Source organism: Colias philodice, chromosome 18, assembly GCF_061535455.1.
Source record: "Colias philodice isolate Cphi_HAF_F1 chromosome 18, ilColPhil1 Martin Lab GWU primary, whole genome shotgun sequence".
NCBI classification, from domain to species: Eukaryota; Metazoa; Arthropoda; class Insecta; order Lepidoptera; family Pieridae; genus Colias; species Colias philodice.
The window spans coordinates 10,689,768-10,712,500 of record NC_143103.1 but is presented as its reverse complement, the minus strand read 5'-3'; the positions used below and the strand labels follow the sequence as shown (position 1 = coordinate 10,712,500).

The 22,733-nt window shown below is 33.4% G+C and overlaps 1 protein-coding gene across 1 annotated transcript in view; it reads left to right on the top strand.

Moving 5' to 3' along the window:
• The window catches only part of LOC149480765 (paired box protein Pax-1-like), a 31,762-nt gene extending 23,168 nt beyond the window's left edge, over positions 1-8,594 (top strand). Inside the window, exons 4-5 of the mRNA XM_089706672.1 lie at positions 6,434-6,676; positions 7,013-8,594. Coding sequence (XP_089562798.1) covers positions 6,434-6,676; positions 7,013-7,093 — 324 coding nt within the window. The 3' untranslated portion in view covers positions 7,094-8,594. The remainder of the gene's footprint in view (positions 1-6,433; positions 6,677-7,012) is intronic.
• Positions 8,595-22,733: the final 14,139 nt, after the last annotated feature.

Here is a 22,733-nt window from a genome sequence, read left to right as displayed (position 1 = left end):
ATTAAGCTCTCCGTGCGATTAGAGCTTTTTATGAAAATTAAGCTTTCCGTGCGATTAGTTTTTTGTGAAAATTAAGCTCACCATGCGATGAGAGCTTTTTGTGAAAATTAAGCTCTCCGTGCGATGAGTTTTGTGTGAAAATTAAGCTCTCCGTGCGATTAGAGCTTTTTGTGAAAATTAAGCTCTCCATGCGATTAAAGCTTTTTGTGAAAATTAAGCTCTCCATGCGATTAGAGCTTTTTGTGAAAATTAAGCTCTCCGTGCGATTAGAGCTTTTTGTGAAAATTGAGCTTTCCGTGCGATTAGAGCTTAATGAGAAAAATTAAGCTCTCCGTGCGATGAGAGTTTTTTGTGAAAATAAAGCTCCGTGCGATTAGAGTTTTTTTGTGAAAATCAAGCTTTCCGTGCGAATAGAGCTTTTTATGAAAATTAAGCTCTCCGTGTGATTAGAGCTTCTTGTGAAAATTAAGCTCTCTATGTGATTAGAGCTTCTTGTGAAAATTAAGCTTTCCGTGTGATTAGAGCTTTTTGTGAAAATTAAGCTCTCCGTGCGATTAGAGCTTTTTTGTGAAAATTTAGCTTTCCGTGCGATTAGAGCCTTTAATGAAAATTAAGCTCTCCATGCGATTTTATGCGGTTATTAATTCGGCCGGTATATTTTTTTTTTATGTATATACACCGATTACTCCGAGGTTTCTGAATCGATTTACGTGATTCTTTTTTTGTTCGATGCGCGATGGTTTCGAATTGGTCCCATAAAATTTTTTTTTCGGATAGGCCCAGTAGTTTTTATTTTATGAGCATTTTTGTCTGTACTCGATGCTCGATGACTAAGTTGATATGTAGCAAGTAACTTTGATTCACTTCCCGGTAACCGATTGAGCTGAAATTTTGTATACGTATGTAAATTTGATAGCGATGAAACATTATCATGACATGAAGCTGATTTGATGATGGAATCGGAAGGTGGCCATATGAACTCAGTAATATATTGACTCAACTTTATCGAGTTTGGGCTCGTTTGTGTTGAAAAATACACTAAAAAGTAGTTATATCGGGGCCACCCGCAGTACATGCGAGCGATGTCATATTTGTTAACGCAGCAAACTATGGCCACCCTGCATCGCCTTAATGCATACATATTGTATTTCTTCAAACGCTGCATTTTTGTTTAGAGATAAGTTTATTAGTTTAAGTTTTAGTTTAATTCATTCTGAATGTAGAAAGCACTAATTAAAGACGTGTAAATTAAATCTTGTGTTTTTAAAAAATCGTCCTTCGGTCCGTCGAAATTTGAGTGGCGCAGCCGGTAGGATACTCGATAATATCCTGCTGCCGAGCTATCAGTAAAGCCATAATTAAGGACCTGTGATAGTGCGGTACAGACGAGTATCCTAGAACTAAATAAATAACTCCCGCGACGCGTACGCGTAAAAAACTGAATCGCTGCAGTGAAACGCGTACGGAGACTTCAAGGACGAGCATTCAGAATCATAAGTGAAGGACATGGGAGCGAGCAGACTGTGAGTAGACCTCTTCACTCCTGTTTTTCATAGTCCCTGTTTTTCACGAAATCCCCGACCCAAAATAGTCGGCCTAATCATTACGTTTATTTGATTTTGTTCATTACAATTATCGTGATAAGTCGTAATTTTTAGTGTTTAATTTTAATTGTTAGTTATTAGTTAGTGATTTTAAGTGTTACTTTCATTAATTTCGTGTTTTAATCGATAAAACTACGCAAAATGGAAGAGATTAAACTTATTCCTAGAGAAATACTATGTATCATTCCCAAATTTGATGGGGATGAAAAACTGTTAAACCTATTTATCAATAAAAGTGAATATATTATAAGGTCATTCCAAGATGCGAGTAGTAACGCACAAAACTTATATGTATACCATGCCATAACGAGCAGGCTTATCGGTAAGGCAGCTTCACTGCTTAGTGATTACCAAAATATAACTTCATGGACTGAATTGAAAGAAATACTTACCCAACATTTCGGAGACCCGCGATCGGAAGAGTGTATAGCATTAGAGTTAGAAGGGTTAAAAATAAAACAAGGTGAAAGTTACATACAGTTTTGCCACAGAATACAAAACGTAAAAAGTTCCCTATTTTCAAAGGTGAACCGCTTCACGGATGAAGGGGTCAAAGCCGCGAAAATGATCATATACAATAATACTGCGTTAAATGTTTTTCTGTACAACCTCCCGGAGGACATGATCCGGATTGTTAGATTAAGGGGTTGTAAAAACTTAGAAAATGCACTTAGCGTAGTTACGGAAGAAGTAAATTTTATACAACAATATAATGCAAGGACTAGTAAGCCAAAACCTATAACCCAAAACACTTTTCAAAATTCATTCAAACCTAATTTTATTACAATGCCTTTAAATCAAAACTTTAAATACGGTAGCCCTCAACAACCAATTGGTTATAGACCTAATTTCGCACAACAATCCCAACCAGATTTGATACAACAACCTCGACCAAATTTTATCCAACAGTTAAGGCAAACACCACAAGCCCAAGGCTATAAATTTGGCACACAATCTAATAATAACCACCAATTGCGACCTTTTCAAAATTCCGGTTATAAATTTGGAATCCCAAATCAACAAACAGATCAACCTCGTTTTAAATTTGGCATACAACATGCCCAGGTACCGAACCCCGGCTTAGATAGCGATGTATCAATGCGTACGGCACCTATGAGGCAAAACGTGACTCATAACATATATTACTGCGATGAACCAAATTATGAAAATTACGATAACTCACCCTTAGATTATAAAGAAGACGCAGTGAACGAGTTATACGAGTATACCGATCCGGAAGTAATTGAAAGCAATTTTAATGACAATAATGAATTTCCTGTTACCGGCCTCCGACGAGACAGTGAAATAATAAATTTAAATTATTGTGACAGCTTCTTAAAATTACCACATATTATAGTTCCCGAAATAAAAGCAAAGTTTCTCATAGATACAGGAAGTAGTCGTTCCTTTATAAGTCCGGCCAAAGCAGAAGAATATTTTAGAGATCATAAACAGTATGAACAATTTACAGTTGTTAGTACCCATGCGCAAAGCACTCATGATGAGGTTATAGAAATTCCATTATTAAAAACTTTTAGAAGCTCACTTTCCCACAAATTTTATGTATACAATGTAGACAGTAAGTATGATGGATTAATCGGATCTGATTTACTTAAGAAACTAGATGCAAATATCGATATGAAGCACCAAGTTTTAGAAACATTTAATGCCAAAATACCGATTATATATACGTATAACCCTCCGTTAAGAATCACCTTAGAGCCTCGATCAGAAACTAGAGTATCAATTTCAACTAACCTTCAGAACGGTGACGCTATATTAGATTTTCAGACTTTTCGTGAAAGCGTTCGTATGCCAGCAGCAATAGTCGACGTGTCAATGAAAGTTAATGTAGATGAAAAGGAGCGAAATCTTCAAAAACACTTAACCGATGAAATAGTAAAAGTTAGTAACGATCAGGCGGGAAAATGTGACCGACCCCTGACGCCGATTACAATTTCGTCTGATTCAGACCGAACAGTGCCTATCACTAAAAATAATCGCCCAAGGTCCCCATATTCGATTCCGTTACCTGATAGTAGTACAATAACCGCGGAAAGCAGCACCTTGACCGCGTCTAGCAATAATAGCGAAAATACAGATACGGTTCACTTAGCTCGCGATCTTGATACGGAAGGCATACTGATTCTAGATGAAGCTGGAGATTTTAATAAACAATTAACTCAACAATTCGTAAAAGATCACCAAAAACGTACTAAATTTTTATACAAATATCTTACAGACAAAATTATTCACAAGAAACATGTTATTAAGGATAAGCATGGCGGTGAAAATGATTTTAACATAGACATAGGAGATTCAGTTTACATTAAGGGAGTTAACACGAGACGTGCTAAAGATAAGCCTACATATCAGAAAGCGATAGTCACGGGACCAATCCATAGAAATATTGTGCCAGTAACGACACACAATCGTGAGACTAAAGTTCCAATTAAATACATTAAGCGTCCTCCGCAGGTTACTGCTTCTGACGATCCATGTGATCCAAAACCAGGGCCTTCAACTGCACCAGATTAAACGGAATCCCGGATTACTACCCCTCCGTGAAGGCTATGCAGTCGTCAGCAATGACACATGGAGAGTTATTAAGGTGTTAGATTTAAAGTTAATATATGACGATTTAGAATTTAATATAAATAGTTATCTATCATTTAGAAATCAGGTTCATAGTTGTATTGATGTAAAAGCGTTAGGTTCCGATTTTACTACAACCGAATTACAAACAGATTATCATATGAATTATACTATTGATAAATTTGAACAATTAATTCCGTCTTCTAGATCTAAACGTGGTTTATTAAATCCACTTGGTTCAGTTATAAAAATTATCACCGGTAACCTCGACAACGAAGATGCTATACAATTTGAAAACACTATTGAAAAATTAAAGACTAAACAAGACTCTATAATACATAAGATGACGATCGTTACTGAGATGGTGGGTTCGTTATTAAATGTGGCTGAAATATCTAATAACAATTTCATTGCAATCCAGAATAAGCTAAATGTAATTGATTCGCTTTTAAATGACACAAATTTACATCAAAAGACTAATGAAATTATACATACATATTCTGCATTTTTACATAATTTTATGTCTATTTACGTTAGATTAAGTGAAATTGAAACTGCTGTAGCTTTTAGTAAAATTAAACTTTTACACCAATCCGTTGTAGATACGAAGGAATTATTGCTTTTATTAAAAAATATTGAAACTAGCTCTAAGTTACCATTTCCAGTAAATTTAGATAATGTTCTTAAAATCGAACAATTAATAGAAGTACAAACTTATGTAAAACAAAGTCAAATAAAATTCGTAATGACTATTCCATTAATTACTGATGATATTTACTCATATTTTAAAATAATACCTTTACCTATATTTAACGAAGAAAAAGGTCAGACTTCCCTTATCCTTCCCAAATACCCATATGTCCTTGTGAAGGGGTTGAAAACGATGCCACTTTCACAACCATGCAAAGAAATTGATGAAGACCGGTTCCTATGCCCGGAAATACTGACATCAGCACTATACAAAGACGATTGTTTAACCGATCTTCTGCGACTATCTACAAATGTTTCCAGTTGTCAGCCGATTCCCATTTCCATAGATGACGTGAAAATCGACAATGTTCTACCAAATAGATGGATACTTTACGTAAATGTGGAAACAGTACTTACTAAAGTCTGTGAAAATGAGGTAACCCAAGAATTTCTTCGTGGTACTTATTTATTGGCGTTAGACGAGATTGGCTGCTACGTGAAAATCGGAGATATAACACTAAAGAAATATGAAGCGAATGGAAATGATATTATATACCCAAGTTTACCAAAAATTATATTACCAAATTTGATGAACTCCCAGACCGACAGGAAGCCTGTTAACCTGAAGGGTGCAAATTTAACTGACATAAATATGCTTAGGCATTTAATTGAAAATAGTGAAAATAGTGAAAACCAGTTTAATAGTACAGTGAATAGTGCCGTCGGAGTGATTAACATTATAACTTTTGTATTAATCGTAATTATAATTGTAATCGTCATAGTTATTAAGTCTAAATTAAGAAAAATATGTATTCAAGAAAACCCTTCAGATTTTCTTGAAACTGAGGATGGAGGAGTTATATCGGGGCCACCCGCAGTACATGCGAGCGATGTCATATTTGTTAACGCAGCAAACTATGGCCACCCTGCATCGCCTTAATGCATACATATTGTATTTCTTCAAACGCTGCATTTTTGTTTAGAGATAAGTTTATTAGTTTAAGTTTTAGTTTAATTCATTCTGAATGTAGAAAGCACTAATTAAAGACGTGTAAATTAAATCTTGTGTTTTTAAAAAATCGTCCTTCGGTCCGTCGAAATTTGAGTAAGTATTAAATAAAAATAACTGCGTTAAAAACAACCGACTTCAAAAACGGAAAAGTAAGAAATAAAAAAGATTTGATATTATTAACTACTACATAATATTATTGTACATATTTCGCAATAAAAAGTGGCCTATGTCCTTTCTCGGGTATCAAAATATCTCTATACCAAATTTCATGCAAATTGGTTCAGTAGTTAAGGCGTGATTGAGTAACAGACAGACAGACAGAGTTACTTTCGCATTTATAATATTAGTATGGATTATTTTTCATTTCTGTTTTTTTTACAACCTGATGCAATCGATTAGATTTCTAGAATAAAAAAAGTGGTTTTTTGGATTATATTATTTGTGTTTGGATTATAAAGCAGAATTAAAAGAATTTCTGAAGTGGTCCCTATAATATAATTTAACACTAGCAATAACAACATCACAATCCCAGGTGGTGTCCTACATCAAGCAATTAAAAGCAAAAGACCCGGGCATCTTCGCGTGGGAGATCCGCGACCGGCTGCTGGCGGACGGCGTGTGCGACAAGTACAACGTGCCGTCCGTGTCGAGCATCAGCCGCATCCTGCGCAACAAGCTGGGCGGCGCGCTGTACCCCGTGCCGCCGCTCTACCCCGTGCCGCCGCAGCGCTGCTGGCCGCTGCACCAGCCCTACGACTACTATGTGTACTTGCAGGTTTGTTTCCTAGCTTTATTTTTATTTGTGTTAAATAGATTTAGATTGATTTGTGTAAGATCGGTACATTTCATGTTAGCGGGAAATGGTGAAACTGCCTTAATTTCAAAAAGTTTTTATCTCGTTTGTACTTAAGTTTGAACCTAGTTTAATTCTAGTTATTTTAATCAGTTCAAATACAATTTAATGTCTGCAATTATTTATCTCTCTCTTTCTCTCTCAGCCTTTCTCCGTTCACTGCAGGACCTTTTCACCTGCAAATCTGCAATGCAATTTTAGACGATCTATAAGTATACTTAACTTAACATAGGTATAACTTAATTTTTCTCCCCCCAGGGCCGTCAGCACGCGAACGCGCCGCACCTGGCGCACCCGCACCAGCCCGCGCCGCACCACGCGCACGCTCACGCGCTTTGACAAACACCCCGCCCGCCCCACCAACCCCCCACACACCCTGTATCAGCAACGCCAACGCTCACACACACGTCGATTCCAATGTCAAACATGACAGCTGTCACGTCAAATATGACAGTTCCAAAGTCAAATGTGACGGCTGTCGCGCCGAATGTGACGTCAAGTCTGACAGCAACGAACGTGACGACGTTCCCTTTGAGCGTGCCTCACGCTATGTAATCGAGAGGCAATGAGCTGACATCAGCTGTTTGTTATCAAACTTTATTTATGTTTTGTTTTAATATGCGTGCACTAATAAAATACTGGTTATTTTATTATATATGTGTTTGTACAAATTGACTGGTTCGTAGAATCGATATCAGACCAACAACAGTTTCGGATGTTATCTTTGCCGTGTCTGTCCATTTAATTCTATTACACTGATTGTATCGATCCGAAATTAGACTTATCTGATTATACACTTTCGCAAAATCATATCACTTTATCATAGATTATTGTGAAAACAAGAAATAATCGAGAAATGAATAGTCAATGTGCGGGCGGGTTATCGTGGGACGGTGATACAAAGTAATCGATTGTACATTTTGATAAAAGTATTAAGGGCTTGTACATATCTACTGAGTACTGGTGTGTAAGATTATTGTTATAATGCGTGTATTGCCACGGAAGTGTGAGGTGATAGCTGTAACTTGAGCCATATTGTTTAACAGGATCTTACTGGATAATAGAGCACGATCGACTGTTTGTCTTAAATTTGTAGTATACATAATATTAATACCACAGTTTATGGTTTATTTCTGTAAAAAAATATATTTACCGTGTAGTTTAACTTGAAAAAATCCTTAGCTTGAAAAATTAATGTTATGTTATTTGGGATCAAAACATTTTTGATACTTTCGCTTTGATTTATAAAATTATTATCATTGATAAGTATGTATTGTTAGAACTACAAGAATCTGCTTTTATAATAAATTAGCAATGTTGTGGTTTGGCCATTTTTACATCTGGTAAGTAACTATTTTTGGGACCCTTTATACTTACATTTTGAGCTATTACCTGTGTCATTTTCGAGGCAACCTGGGTGCAATTATGTACATAATAGTTTTAAGTTGTTAATAAAAGCGATTATGGGTACTTAAACTTAGAATCTTGGCATATCTCTTTATTATTTAGGTTAAGATTATTTTATTATAACTTATTTCTTTGATTAAAAGGTTAGTTACGTTAAGAAAAAAGCCTTAAATATTTAGGGACTCGATTATATTGGGATAAAAATCGTCTGATTTGTATTTTTCATCTTGTATATCTTTCATTGTACTTATAATTTGACCAACGAAATTTAAGATTAAACAAAATAAAATGGCCAAAAATTGTGAAAAGAAGACCAATTTTATTTAAAAATGTGTATAGTTATAGTATTATGTACTTATTAAGTTATTATTAAGAAAATTTAGATATAAGAATGGTACTTATCTACGAAATAAAACTATCAGTTATTTAACAATTTCTTTTATTTACACCAACAGTCCTTTCCTTCCATCCAGTTAGTTATAAATTAGTAAAGCACAATAATTTTCAAAAATGAACTAGTTGGTAAGAGTTTTAGGTAGTAGGTACATTCTACATAGGTAACTACTGACGCTATTTCATTTGTATAAAATAATAGTATAAAATAATAGTACCTAGTAGTGAAATAGTAATTACTGTGGGTTATGGCTCAGGATTTATAAATTGAAAGATAAGGAAATAAAATATCTAAGTAGGTACTAAACTATGGTAAATTATGAAATTAGTGTGAACTGTGAGTTGACTACAACTACTTACAGCTTGGTAAGAAATAATAAAAATGTAACAATTTTTTCTCATACAAAATGTAATCCATGCCATTCATATTTTCTCATACATATTTTCTCCGTTTTGTTGCCGTACGTACTCTAGCAAGTACCTAGCTTCGTATAGGTATAGGCTATAGCTACCTAAATAGGTAGGTAAGGTAACTATATTCAACTCATCAAATAAAATTCAGTACATAAGTATTACCTATAAATATTTCTATCAATATCTAAACATGAATACAGAGACATAGATTGCCTACTTTTCCGCAAACAACATAAAGTAACAACAAAATGAGAGTGCAAGGCTGCTTGGTTTATGAAGAATCATGAAGTCCCGGAGCCGGACACATTTGCTTATAAAATTATCTAAATTACTTAGTATATAATATAGCTGCAATTTGTCACGCAGACCGCTGGTAATAAATCTCAGCTCTTAGTAAAAAAATAACAAATTAGCCACTTGTCATAACTCATAGTCTTGCTAGGTGTGACTTGGGATAAAGAAGCTGCCTATGTAACTCAGTAGGAAATTATAAGTAGGTATGTTTAGCGTTGTATTGATAAAATTATTTTCGAAATCAGTTTAGGTGATCCAGCGATTGCCCCCTACAACCCCAATCACTCATTTCGTGTAAATGTTTAATTTTAATAACTTTTTTAAGTTCTTAGGTCCTAAAGCGAAAATATCGATAGATTTACCACCTGTAGTCTGTACAAATAAGTATATCTAACAAATAGGCAAAACTTATTTTAAGGCGAAGTTTGGTTGAAAATGATTTATGCTTAGGTACATTTGGTCCGACGTAGAGTCGAAAACTTCTCTACATTAGAGATATTCTACGTACCTACATACTACAAAACTATTAATTTACAATGTACCTTTACAATTAAATTGCAGAAAAAATCTGTCTTTCTCTTCGGCTATTCCGAGCTCCATAACTTTTAGGTAAAATATTAGGTATACTCAGCCAAAACTAAATTTTACGTTGAATAGTGTTGTAGTCTACGTATAAATATTATGTATCTACATGATTGTGTTTAGGATAAATTTTCTCGATATTATGTTTAAAAAAAACGATATGTTAAGTAAAATTGGCACCCACACCGTTCGCATTTTTGCTTTTAAAGATAAGCCGTTTCAGAATCATGCTCCGAAAACAATAAACGGATATTGGTTCGGGAACAAAATATCAACGTTCGGACACGAATTACCAATTAAATCGTTGCTTTGTTTCGAATTTAATACCACCTAATCCGAAATTTTACTGTATTAATAACAAATTTTACGAGCGCGCGCAGAAAAAGCGCGGGAGCAAAAAGTGAAATGGCGGCGAGTTCCTCTTTTTTTCTTTTTGATGGCAATGGCAGCAGTTAAAATGACATTTGACGCCGTTCGGTTCCACGCACCGGCAACGTAATTAAAAGTAGGCGCGCGGTGACTTTGAAAATACTAAAATTATTCTTATGCGACGTGTACATTGTAATTTGTACCAGCATAATATGAATGCATGCTCTTGTAAAGATTAAAACAGTAATTGAATAACCTTTGGAAAGGAATCGACGAAAGCCTGTTTTAGCTCCGGTGGCTGTTGCTATAGGAAAACATTCCGCAGTAGTCCGTAAAGATAGGTAAAGATATTCGATAGATACCTAGCTTTTTGGTCTATATTTTATTGGTTTGATTGTATTTACCTGCGCCATATTACCTGTAGGTATCTACTACCTATTAACTATTCTGTGCCTGAGTCGATACTATAGGTACTATCTATAATAAATTCTATAAGCAAAGCACTTTTAAATGGAAATGTCTACTCTAAATCTGGTAAGGTAAGCCTGTCTAAATCCCCATGTCTCATTTATTTGTTTTTATTTTGACCTTACATCTCTATGCAAGTAAATATTGTACATACTAGTCCGTTTTCTTATGGGCATGCTTGTATGGAAAGGTATACATTTTTGAGTAAAGCAATGAAATTTGGTTCGTATGTTGTACTCGTCCACCTAAGCCCAAATCGCCTGGTAGCCAGTGTCTACTCCCCGGCAGAAGGGAGGGAGGGGGGGTTATAGAACAGAGCGCCCGGCGCTCGGAAAAAAAATTCTGGCGGATTCATTTGGCCCTTTGAGTCGAGTTTGGTGTCGTTATCAGGTAACTAGATGATGCCCGATTCATTCCCCATACCAGTTTTTTAGGGTTCCGTAGCAAAATATGTCACAATCTTTAAAATAATAAACTTTTGGCAGTGGCAAAATCCAAACAAACCAGTATATTTTTATATTTTTGTATCAAACTTGGTTTATAAAAAAATACTGTCTGAAAGGCCATTTCATGCAGATTATAAAAACATTAACATGTAACATATATCTTACCATTTTCAATGTGAAATAAATTATAGAAAGTACAGGAACGTTCGTCAGCGCAGCGTAGGGGACGGCTAATAGACCCGAAAAATAAGCAATAACATAAAATAAAAACAAGTCAAGTGCGAGTCTGACTCGCCCATCTAGTGTTTCGTACTTATTTGTCCTATACCATGTTATCTTGTCTGGTAGGACCTGGTTAACAGATACACACACACTTTCGACTTTATAATATTAGTGTGATTTTTAATCATCTTTAAATTATAAATGAAGTCAGGTAACATTGTTAAAAATAATGATATATAATAATAGAACGTTTTTGTATTAATAATAATGACAACCACCTCCACAATTACATAATTCGGTACATTTGAGCTGGCGTATAAAACACTTCAATCTGGAATTGCAAGATTTCACGCACCGACATCTTATCAATTCAAAGCTTCTCTTTTCTTTGTATTTCAGATGGGCAAGGAATATTTTGATTTTTTTAGGTCCCTAAATATATACAGCCTGTAAAACTGCCCTTAAGGTGTGTTGTTTAAGGGCAGCTTCTGTGGGAGACAAATTTTCGATTTTCCTGTCCGTTTTTGTTAAAAATTTGTTTGCGACCCTCATTTACTGTCACAGCGGGGTACAATGTGAAAAACAAACATGTACTTATAATAATTATAAAAAAAAATATAAGTTCTGAATAAGAGTATCCTTAAAATATCGTGACCGTCCTTACCTATCATGCATTGTAATCACAAACTTTTCAATTTCACTGTCTGCATATTTGCCACTGTAAAGTGCTTCAAATCCTCGTGTGACATTCGGCTATGCCTTCCATACCTCAAATGCAGGTGTACCTATAGTTCTTTTAGACCTTCTAGCTTGGAATACATGATATTCTGTATACTAGCCATATCTGTCCACTGTTCTTAACATTATTTTGGCTACTACTACTATATAGTGTGTTCCAAAGCTAGAAGGTCTAAAAGAACTACAGGTACACCTGCAATTAAGGTATAGAAGGCATATCCGAATGTCACACGAGGATTTGAAGCACTTTACAGTGGCAAATATGCAGACAGTGAAATTGAAAAGTTTGTGATTACAATGCATGATAGGTAAGGACGGTCACGATATTTTAAGGATACTCATATCCAGAACTTATATTTTTTTTTATAATTATTATAAGTACATGTTTGTTTTTCACATTGTACCCCGCTGTGACAGTAAATGAGGGTCGCAAACAAATTTTTAACAAAAACGGACAGGAAAATCGAAAATTTGTCTCCCACAGAAGCTGCCCTTAAACAACACACCTTAAGGGCAGTTTTACAGGCTGTATATATTTAGGGACCTAAAAAAATCAAAATATTCCTTGCCCATCTGAAATACAAAGAAAAGAGAAGCTTTGAATTTATAAGATGTCGGTGCGTGAAATCTTGCAATTCCAGATTGAAGTGTTTTATACGCCAGCTCAAATGTACCGAATTATGTAATTGTGGAGGTGGTTGTCATTATTATTAATACAAAAACGTTCTATTATTATATATCATTATTTTTAACAATGTTACCTGACTTCATTTATAATTTAAAGATGATTAAAAATCACACTAATATTATAAAGTCGAAAGTGTGTGTGTATCTGTTAACCAGGTCCTACCAGACAAGATAACATGGTATAGGACAAATAAGTACGAAACACTAGATGGGCGAGTCAGACTCGCACTTGACTGGTTTTTATTTTATGTTATTGCTTATTTTTCGGGTCTATTAGCCGTCCCCTACGCTGCGCTGACGAACGTTCCTGTACTTTCTATAATTTATTTCACATTGAAAATGGTAAGATATATGTTACATGTTAATGTTTTTATAATCTGCATGAAATGGCCTTTCAGACAGTATTTTTTTATAAACCAAGTTTGATACAAAAATATAAAAATATACTGGTTTGTTTGGATTTTGCCACTGCCAAAAGTTTATTATTTTAAAGATTGTGACATATTTTGCTACGGAACCCTAAAAAACTGGTATGGGGAATGAATCGGGCATCATCTAGTTACCTGATAACGACACCAAACTCGACTCAAAGGGCCAAATGAATCCGCCAGAATTTTTTTTCCGAGCGCCGGGCGCTCTGTTCTATAACCCCCCCTCCCTCCCTTCTGCCGGGGAGTAGACACTGGCTACCAGGCGATTTGGGCTTAGGTGGACGAGTACAACATTCGTACCAAATGGCATTGCTTTACTCAAAAATGTATACCTTTTCCCATAAGAAAACGGACTATACCTATATTTTATTTATTCCATTGTTATACCATAATACAGAGATTCATTTTTATATATAAGACCAGTCTTATATATAAAAATGAATCGCAAAATGTGTTGGTAAGCGCATAACTCGAGAACGGCTGAACCGATTTCGATAATTCTTTTTTTATTATATTCCTTGAAGTACGAGGATGGTTCTTATGTAGAGAAAACGTAAATATTATGTACCACGGGCGAAGCCGGGGCGGACCGCTAGTTGTCCATAAATTTTTGCAATGATATAGTTGTTAAGTTTCTGAATGAAAATTTTATCAATAAAGATTGAAATTGGAGGACGATTGATGTTTATTCTGATTTAGATTATTTAGAAGAATCCATGATGATTAATTATGCCTACAATATTAAAGGGCAACAAATAGTCAATAATATTACGTAGGTATATATTTCATAGTTCATTATAGCTATACATGCCTACATACAGTGTACCTACTTAAAATAAAGATGTACCTTGGACCTAGCCCCTAGGTAGTAGGTTATAGGTATGATACGATGGTAGAGATACACAATTTTCCGTGAAACCTATCTAGATAATAGTGCTAAAGTCTAGTCTATAGACAATAAATATGTTTAATGATTTTTGCCCTTCCGCCCGACATACAAATAAACTATTCACTAGATACCTAATCAAAAACTACACATTTAAATTTACACACATCATTCCCAACTTCCTTACGTTTCCTAAACTTGCAACAAGGTAGCGGCATCATCAAGGACACCATAGATCATAACACCGTTGACAGTTGTTCTTGGCGCCGTGTGACCGACCCTGGGGTCCCTGGGCGGGGCGGGTCGCGTTACAAACGCGCCGCCATTGGGACTGAGGTCAAACGCGTTGCAAATTAGCTAGGGTTCAGCGAATGTGGAATGGACGGGATAATGCTTATTGACCTGAACTGTGTTAAATATTTAAATAAGCAATAAGCGAAGATCTCGATAAAATATGCGATTTACACAACTGATATACATAGAGGTGTATTCAATGTTATACCTATTTTTAGGTTAGGATTTTATAGATAGATTCCTAAGTTTTGTGCTTTATGTACCCTAATGTGATCTTAATGTGTTAAACGTAGAGTTATAAAGATACATTTTTAAGGTACTAGCTTATGCCTGCAGCTCCACATTCCTCGTAACTAGTCCCGTAGTAATATTGTGTGATGTGTCTTCATACTAACGTGATTTAATCTGGTAAAAAGCCGCATGTAGGTATGCTTATCCAAATAATAATCTACATTATTATGTACTAAAATTCCACAGCATCAGTTCTTTTGTTTAAAAGAGCCACGGGTCATCTTCACAAACTTTCAAGTTATTAAATTACCTAATTAAAACGATACAGTCAATACCATTTCTGTGATCTGTGGTTGTCTGTGGTCAATACCCAGTACAAATTTATATTCGTAGTTAAATATTGGTTCAATGGTTTATCCTTAGATTAATTACATTTTATGTAATTACTTCAACAGTATGAATATTGTCCGACTTTAATATCTAATTACATTTTAATTGAAATCCGAGTACATTTCAGAAAATAAGTTTTTGTAATGCGGTTTCAACTTTTCAAAACCTCTACTTGGCTCTAGTCTCTACCCGATACAAATAAATATAATAATTTATGTTTCACTTCCACAAATATTAATATAGGTACAATATCATATTTTTCTAATGAGAGTATTTTTAAATTATTGTTTTCAAATAAATGGTTTAGTTGACAATAAATTATTATTCTGTTCATTTTGAATGAGCTGCCATCTAGCGGACACTAACAATAATGCAGTAAGCAGTTAAACCATTCACTTTAAATTAAATCTCCTATTAGACGTTAGATGTCGCTGCATGTTTAAAGTTTTCTTATTTTATACAACTACTATTTTTCAGTGCTATTCTATTGAATATTAGAATAAAATGTAAACTATTTATTATTTTACGTTCTTATCGATGTAAAATTAATATCATCGTAAATATTTATCAGCGATAAATGTATGAATAGCGAATGTTGTGCGTTGACAGTTGGAATCGTTGATGAGTGATCGAGTTTTAAGCATATTATTTAATCTATAATGATTTTCGTAAAAGCCTCCTTGCACACGGCACGCGAGTGTCGTGTGAATTTAACTTAAGGGGTAGTCTAATTTCAATATAACGAAAAATATATTTTAATCAGCTACTGATAAGTTTTGCTAACCTACCGCGGAGCTGTAGAACGCGACGTAAAAACGTTCTAAATATTTTTAATCTTTGAAAAAAGTTTACATAACAAATATTAAGTACCTACATAGATAATTAAATTATAGGTTTAAAATTATGATAGTGTACAATATTCACAATGAGAGATTGGAGATCCACATTCATATTTTATCCTTGCATCTGATTTAGTTTTATCTTATTATTCAAAAATGGTATTATTATTTTCGTGTTTCAAGAACTGCGAAAGTCTCTTTCCTTTAGATTATTTAGATGTAGAAAATTACTTTAGAAACTGCTGAAATATGTCTATTTGGTTAAATATTTTTATTTTTAGTACCTACACTAATTATTAAATACAACATTATGGAATCCAAACTTTCCTTCGTTCCTTCTATCATCATGGGAGCATAGCATAGATATAAGCGCTAAAAGTTTTGACTATCAAAGGTTTCAGAGTCAAATTATAGATAGTAATTATTTTGCTGAAAGTGGACGCTTCGCCTTAACACTCTTGCGCACGGCACCATGATATCTTTATTATCAATAATTATATCAGATAGCTCTTGTTACCAAGTTCGCGACGAGTGACTTCCAATCAACAATTATTTACCTAAAAGCTTTGGATGAAATATGTATTAAAATATAATTGACCGGGTCTTTGATAAATTCCTTAAAAACGCGATTATGTCATAATATGATCATATTTCTGGGAACTTGGAAAATTGGGGATAATTTATGTTATTCAAAATACAAAAAAAAACTATATTTTGCAATATTGTATCCATTTATTGATTTCGAAAATTCGATTGTGGCAAATAATATATGTATATTATGTCTAACTTGGTTCACTGATCGATTTAATGAATGCATATATCTAGTTGCATATAGAAATGGGAACGCTCTAGTTTTGTATATTTCTGCTCTGTACGACTGCACTTCTGAATTCTGACGATAATAATTTATTCTCAACTAGCGGTCCGCCCCGGCTTCGCCCGTGGTACATGTTTACGTTTTCTCTACATAAAAACCATCCTCGTACTTCAAGGAATATAATAAAAAAAGAATTATCGAAATCGGTCCAGCCGTTCTCGAGTTATGCGCTTACCAACACATTTTGCGATTCATTTTTATATATAAGACTAGCGGTCCGCCCCGGCTTCGCCCGTGGTACATGTTTACGTTTTCTCTACATAATAACCATCCTCGTACTTCAAGGAATATAATAAAAAAAGAATTATCGAAATCGGTTCAGCCGTTCTCGAGTTATGCGCTTACCAACACATTTTGCGATTCATTTTTATATATAAGATAAGATTACATTACTGCTACCCTACCTGTATTAGTAAATATTGTTTTTAGTTAATATTTTGTTATAATCCCTGAAATAAGCGTAGGAAGACCTATAGATTACGTTACGTCTACATATTTATAAACAGTAAAACGTATAATAATATTATAATCTTAAAAAAAGAGTTAAATCTGTATATAGCATAATACATATGGTATGTATCTATAAAAATTGCACTTAATTTATTTACATATTTTCTTAAATATAACACGATTTTGCTCTATGTAGAGCACGCACATAAACCAGTGTTTATATAAGAATATTTTGTATTTCTCATTATATTTTAGATAAACATTAAAATTGCGCTATTTCTTCAAACTACTTTCGTGAAACCGGAGCTTGGATATTATGATTGAGAGTTATTGATAATCCACTCTCCATTTACATTGGCCAAATATAAGAGCATTTGTAGATCGCATGCCCCACACAGTTTGAGGCTTGAGCGGTTTGTAAATAATAATAAAAAAGCAAATGCATGTGTTTTACCAACCATTATTTACTTATACGTTACTATACTAATCGTTATAGTATGTACTTGTATCCTTTACGTAGCGTGTTCTAGGTAGCTCTATCTAGATTGCTCTCGTGTCGTCGGGCTCTTTTTCGCAATCAGTCAACTTATTTTTGGTAAAGGTCTTTCCTACTTCAAAATCTTGTGAGAAAATTGAAAATATGTTTTTTAAGAATATTATAATATTCATGATTCATCCTCTTCATCAGCGAATTTGCTTGCACTACGAATACACATGTCTTCTACGAGGTTTTAGGGAAGCAATGTTAAATGAATTGCATCATGACCATTGGGGTTAAGAAGGGATAGGAGGTAGGGTTAAATAAAACAAGTGATGTTGGTATCATTAAAGTATAATTTTTATAACAACAGAGGTCACAGTGAACGACCCACACAATAGGACATAATGCTTAAATATTAGGTAATTGTTTAATTATCGATAATCCACTGATAAACAGTTTATTGACTAGTAATGATAAGAATACATAAACGTGAATTGGTAATATAATATTATACTGAAGTCCAAAGTTCTAAAGTGCAGGCGAAAATAGTCCCTATTGTAATTGTACTAAAAGAATTGATAAACTTTAAAGTGTTATGTGGAGTCCTGAATATTTCTTTGATTTATTAAGGAATACTGCGACTATTTTAAATGTAACTTTATATTAATTAGGTAATAAACTAGGTAATAAATAATAATAATTATAGGCTTAGATCGATTTTCGCGCGCTCTGGATGATATTCCGAGAAGTAGTTTTCCATACAGCCTAAAAGATGATTTTCATGATAATTCATGGCTTAATAGCTTAAGAAAATCAACCCCATGGTATTTATTTCTTCAGATTACGAACAATATTTTACATCCTTGGATGTCGAGACTACCGCTACTGATCTTAAATAAACGATATTTATAATTGAACTTTCTGTTTATTTATTTTCGGAAGTACCTAACCTTGTTATGTTAATCAGCTTTTCTTGAGCAGGAAATAGGAATATAAGCTGCCAGGGTTTACGCAATAATTGTAACCTTTGGCTTTTGTACATGTTGTTTTCCAGTAGATAGAGCAGACAGTCAAGCAGAGACAATATGTGAATTTTAAGGGTCTCTACAATCTTATATATAAAAATGAATCGCAAAATGTGTTGGTAAGCGCATAACTCGAGAACGGCTGAACCGATTTCGATAATTCTTTTTTTATTATATTCCTTGAAGTACGAGGATGGTTCTTATGTAGAGAAAACGTAATTATATACCACGGGCGAAGCCGGGGCGGACCGCTAGTAGGTAATAAATAAATAAATAAGGTAACAGCCGTACAAATAAACGAGTTATAACATTTTGTGCAAAGAATAAACTAAGAATAAGGAAAAATCATACAAATAAACACGAAATAAATGTAACCTAGTATAACTTCGTAATAAGTATTCATACTAATGCTATTCCGTCCTTATTACGGCTACCACCCTAGTATAAGTCTGACATAACTGAGTTGTAACATATCTTTTAGTACATTGTGCTGTGTTTTACAAGTTTTAGAAGCAATTTTCAATCTAAATTTGAGATAATAGCAATGAGAGTAATACGAGAAGTAGAAAAAGTTGAGCAAATTAATAATTTCATTACGTACCTATTGAAATGGAAAATTTTGTATGAAATGTCAAAATATACGAAATTATGAAAAACCCTTTTGATATTTATAATGATTTATTTATTTACAACATGCGCCAAACCATACATACATAAAACTTATTTCTAAACTTATCACAATAATATACACTTTCGTTGAAAATATAAATCTTCTAAGCCTGCCGCCTGGAGTTGTATGTTTTGAGTACCAGTTATTTGGCAACTCTCTATCTCAAGGTGGGTATATCTTCTGTTCTCCAGATATTGGATAGCGTTATCTATCATTTGCTTGCATATTTAATGATATATTTAAATTATTTCCAATAAATATTTAAAAAATAAATAAACAGAACATCGTATGATGAAACTTCACAACAAATTCGACGAAGTCAACTGTCAAACGAGCGTCAGCGAATGACAGCACCAAGGCTTAACCGTAGACAATTTCAATGTTTTTCATAATTTTGTGAATGAATTGCGACGTTGCCGCTTCGCGCCTATTGCATAGCGTGCGCGTCGATGTTATTCCAAATTTATTTGTAAGAAATTATGACATCCTTATTCTTTATTTATTCTTATCATATCTATGCATTGCATAAGGTTTGAATAAGCAAGTTTTTATTTGTACGGCTGTAAGGTTATAAATTATCTCTCAATACAATTTTGAAAAGAATTTTACTTGCATTATAAACTCTATCCACACCTAGATACTACTAATAGTTAAAATCACATAATATAGATAAAACAAATAAAAATTAAAACAGCGACGTAAGTATTCTTTGTCTCAAAATAAACTTGTAAATACCCAATTTTGCTATTAATAAAAAAAAATCCGCATCAGATATGGACTACGCACGTTTTTCCGATTGACTTTGGGAATTTTGATCTTATTAATATTCATAGAACGTTGTTACGGTCTGCGAATATAGTCGTGTTGTTAACTAGATGAATTAAATTTTGTTTTTTTTTCACTAACTATAACTACTAACTAGTGCATAATATTGATAAATTTCAAGTTATTTTAGTATTCAAGGTCACGATTTTCAACACGGAAAACTCGAAACGAAAATGCAGTAGATACATAATTATAATAACATTTACTCTGAATTTGAAATATAAAATAAAATAAAGATATTTCACGATATATATATACAGCCGTACAAATAAAAACTTGCTTATTCAAACCTTATGCAATGCATAGATATGATAAGAATAAATAAAGAATAAGGATGTCATAATTTCTTACAAATAAATTTGGAATAACGTCGATGTATCTATGCTCACGCTATGCAATAGGCGCGAAGCGGCAACGTCGCAATTCATTCACAAAATTATGAAAAACATTGAAATTGTCTACGGTTAAGCCTTGGTGCTGTCATTTTGCTGACGTTTGACTTCGTCGAATTTGTTGTGAAGTTTCATCATACGATGTTCTGTTTATTTATTTTTTAATATTTATTGGAAATAATTTAAATATATCATTAAATATGCAAGCAAATGATAGATAACGCGATCCGCTATACGAAGATAAACCCACCTTGAGATAGAGAGTTGCCAAATAACTGGTACTCAAGACATACAACTCCAGGCTAAGAAGATTTATATTTTCAACGAAAGTGTATATATTATTGTGATAAGTTTAGAAATAAGTTTTATGTATGTATGGTTTGGCGCATGTTGTAAATAAATAAATCATTATAAATATCAAAAGGGTTTTTCATAATTTCGTATATTTTGACATTTCATACAAAATTTTCCATTTCAATAGGTACGTAATGAAATTATTAATTTGCTCAACTTTTTCTACTTCTCGTATTACTCTCATTGCTATTATCTCAAATTTAGATTGAAAATTGCTTCTAAAACTTGTAAAACACAGCACAATGTACTAAAAGATATGTTATAATTCGGTTATGTCAGACTTATACTAGGGTGGTAGCCGTAATAAGGACGGAATAGCATTAGTATGAATACTTATTACGAAGTTATACTAGGTTACATTTATTTCGTGTTTATTTGTATGATTTTTCCTTATTCTTAGTTTATTCTTTGCATAAAATGTTATAACTCGTTTATTTGTACGGCTGATACAGTTTAATTTGCTATCCATTTCATGTCGTAACTGATACAAACATGGCTATTTTATCACGGATCAAATCAAGCGAAGTCAGGGCCAGCAGCTAGTAAAAATGTAGAGCTTGTTAAGCGAAATATAAGCTCTTCTCGATCTCACATTGGGGACTAAATTACACACAGCATGCATTTTATAAAGATTGCACCAGCAGGGATTGTTATGAAAAAACTATTCTGGAATGCGAAGACTTTAAAAATATATAAACTTAGACCTTTTACATCTTTACTACGCGTTCTCTGGAAATTTTAATTTAAGTAGTAGGAATGAGGGTTGAAAATTGGGATGTAGGAAACTTCAAGAAAGGAGCGTAGTATCTCGTAGTATCTTGCTCAAAAGCACATTTAAGAGATGTAGAAGCTATGTTATCTGCGACGTAAAACTACATATTTTCTACTAGAATTTAAAATAATTTTTTTCTGAATAGTGAATTTAGTTTTCTGATTATAGCTATAAGGTACAAGACATTATTAAGTAAGTACTTAAACTTTCCGCTCTTGTCAAGCATGCAAATGTACGGATAAAACAGAAACTACCTCTGATTTCCCAACGAAATATGAGTACCTAGAACAATTTTACCTATTTATATATAATAATAATTAATTAGGTACTTATGAAAAGACTTTAAAAGACAATTTGCTGCTAAAATGCATGACATAATATGATATGCATATTGCATATCTAATGCATCCGACTCCAGCACAAAGCTTGCTCTGAATTAAACGAGCTAATAGTATTGCACTACTATTAATATATTTATCCATATCTATAATATTATCTGGATAATTTTCACGGGCAATTAATAAGAGATATAATATAAATGTTGGTTTGACGAAATTACTGACATTCGTGAAGCCAACGCTGAAGGCAATCGGTAAGTTGTATATATTTATTATCTGATTAGTTTTATCTGTTAATCTGTAAACAAAATTGAATTTGAATAAAAAGAATTATTAGTAGAGCTTAAGTTCATTCAGTATTGGATACAATGGTTAAAATTAAAGATAAATTTCAATTAATAGAACCTAGAGTTTTTTGAACAGTTTTTTAATAAATAAAAAACAAAACAATAGAAACTAGAATCTAGATAATATTTTCTAATAAATAAAGAAACAACTTATATTTTTTGTTGTAATCTAATTATTAGTATTTTAATACTGCATTTAAAGAATATATGTACCTAGTTAGATATTATGTATAAGTTTTGGTCAATGTGGTTTCTGCAGATAAAAATATTCAATGTCGTAGTTTATAACGAAACGAGCCACATATCAAGGAAAATTAAATATTACTACGTAGTAAACTCTAGGTCCCTGATTATAGT